Genomic DNA, 2,015 nt, shown 5'->3' with positions numbered 1-2,015 from the left:
CCTTGTAAACACCCTCACAGGGCACATGTGTACTGCACACTTTGTATTCGCACACCTCGGTTTGCTGTTTCTCCTGTGCCTTTTTCCGCTCGTCCGTATTTAGTCACTAAGGTGATGTACATACAGCGTGTGAACATCGCCCGTCATGTGAATTGAGCGAAATTTTACAACGTCAAGATACGTCTGCGGATGTGTGACCAAAAAAAAAAAAAAAAACACACACACACACACACTCATTCTGTGGCGATTTAGCGGTAAATGCGTTAGCATTATGTCGCACCTCTCTGAGGTCCCGGATCCATTAATTAAACCGCGTTCATCGCATTGCAAAGTGTTGTTCAGGAGCTCACTCTACACACGTCCTGTCTCTTCGAGCCGTGATGAGTAACTGACGGTGGTCTGCTCGCGTCGAGTAGGAGGCAGGACACCTCCACTGCACAGAACTGTTTTGTTTACATACAGATCGAGTAAAGCAGTGTCTGGAGAGCAAAGGCGAGCGACTCCAGTTCACTCCATTGGGGTGATAAGTGCATCGCAACAAGTCCCTATTAGCGCGAAATAGCGAAGCCAAGTCATGTCGCATAGTTCACACGCAATGTGCTTTAACAACAGGTTTCGGTTGCGATCATCGTCAGTAGCGTGCAAATGCACTAGTAACGATAACACGTGTGTCGGGAAGCCGTGGCGCTTCCAGCGAACTGCTACGTCGTATTGCGTTGAATTACAATATGCAGCGCCAACGCAGTGCGATGACAACTTTGGTTGAGAACTGCGAGATGACTCACGAGCGGTTGGGGCTCACGGCACCGGACCACGCACCTGTATCCGCTACCTGGCCGAAACGAAGCCGGGACAACCGACGAACGCGGGTCGAGTTGCGAAATGACATTTCAATGACGTCGTTGACACGCAGTCGTTTCAAGTTAATAGGCTCAAGTTACGGGGCTAAAACAAACTTCGGTCGCTAGTGGCGAGTTGCAACAACGATTGGTAAAAGAACGCGACTGCCCACAACAGATGAGATGCGCCAGCGCAACCCGAAAAGACGGAGGAAACACCGCCGTCCCGTGCAGTGCAACAAGTCGACATATCCACCGGTGCTCTGGCGTCCTCGGCACGCGAGCTGACCTCGCAGCGATCTGCAGCTTGCATCTACCGCTAGTTGACAGTGAGCTTGCTGATCGTGAAGGCATCACTCACCGGTTTGACGTCCCCTATCTTCCGCGTCAGTAGTGGTATTCCACCGTCGGCAGTCAGAGCGGCCAGGTGGCCGGCCATCTTGGGCCCCCGCGCTGGCGCATGCGCAGAAGGCACCGCCGTGGCGATCGCCGAGCGCGGGCGTTTACCCATGCCGCCGCCGGTCCGCCGAGTTCACTCCGCGCAAAACGACGGGACGTTTCTCTCCGGCGAGGAAAAGTTCTACGCGTCCGTTGCACTCATGGGAGAGGTCTCAAACACACGGATGAACACACCTAGATGCTTCACAAATGGCGTTTTTCCTTTTTTCAGAACCATACACGCACTCCCACTATTTTAATCTGAAACGAAAGCGCTATGCAGTCCACTCGCTTTGGCGTGGCGTAGCAGACGACAAACACGAGACGGAGACGCGTACTGCTGCGAAAAGGTTTCGGTGACGCTATGAAAATGTCACACTTTCAGCGACGTTTAAACGAAGCAGAACGTGCTGCACTGTGACACAAACACACGTTGTCGTGAACACGACTCCGAAAGCGAAAGCTTTGCTCGAAGTGCTGACGCCATAACGGAGACAACTACCGACGGTGAGGGCTCTTGGCGAGCGTGTATCGCGGGAAGCGTCTGCTCGCGCGCTCGCCCCGCACGCGCGCGCTGTCCGTGCTCCGCCCCACAGAGTAGAGACGCGATTGGCTGTTGGCTGTGCGTTGTCACGTGCTGCTCTATCTGACCAATAACAACAGTGCAAGTTCTCCCGCGGTTTTCGTGCGCGCATTTTTTGACGGCTCGGCAATCGACGCTGTACTGACGCGCGCGCT

The 2,015-nt window shown here is 54.0% G+C and overlaps 1 protein-coding gene across 1 annotated transcript in view; it reads right to left on the bottom strand.

Moving 5' to 3' along the window:
* The window catches only part of fy (fuzzy planar cell polarity protein-like protein), a 49,143-nt gene extending 47,336 nt beyond the window's left edge, over positions 1 to 1,807 (bottom strand). Inside the window, exon 1 of the mRNA XM_075688633.1 lies at positions 1,201 to 1,807. Within this exon, the coding sequence (XP_075544748.1) occupies positions 1,201 to 1,350 (150 nt within the window). The 5' untranslated portion in view covers positions 1,351 to 1,807. The remainder of the gene's footprint in view (positions 1 to 1,200) is intronic.
* Positions 1,808 to 2,015: the final 208 nt, after the last annotated feature.

This window comes from Dermacentor variabilis, chromosome 4, assembly GCF_050947875.1.
Source record: "Dermacentor variabilis isolate Ectoservices chromosome 4, ASM5094787v1, whole genome shotgun sequence".
Lineage (NCBI taxonomy): Eukaryota > Metazoa > Arthropoda > Arachnida > Ixodida > Ixodidae > Dermacentor > Dermacentor variabilis.
This window is presented reverse-complemented; position numbering and strand designations above follow the sequence as displayed.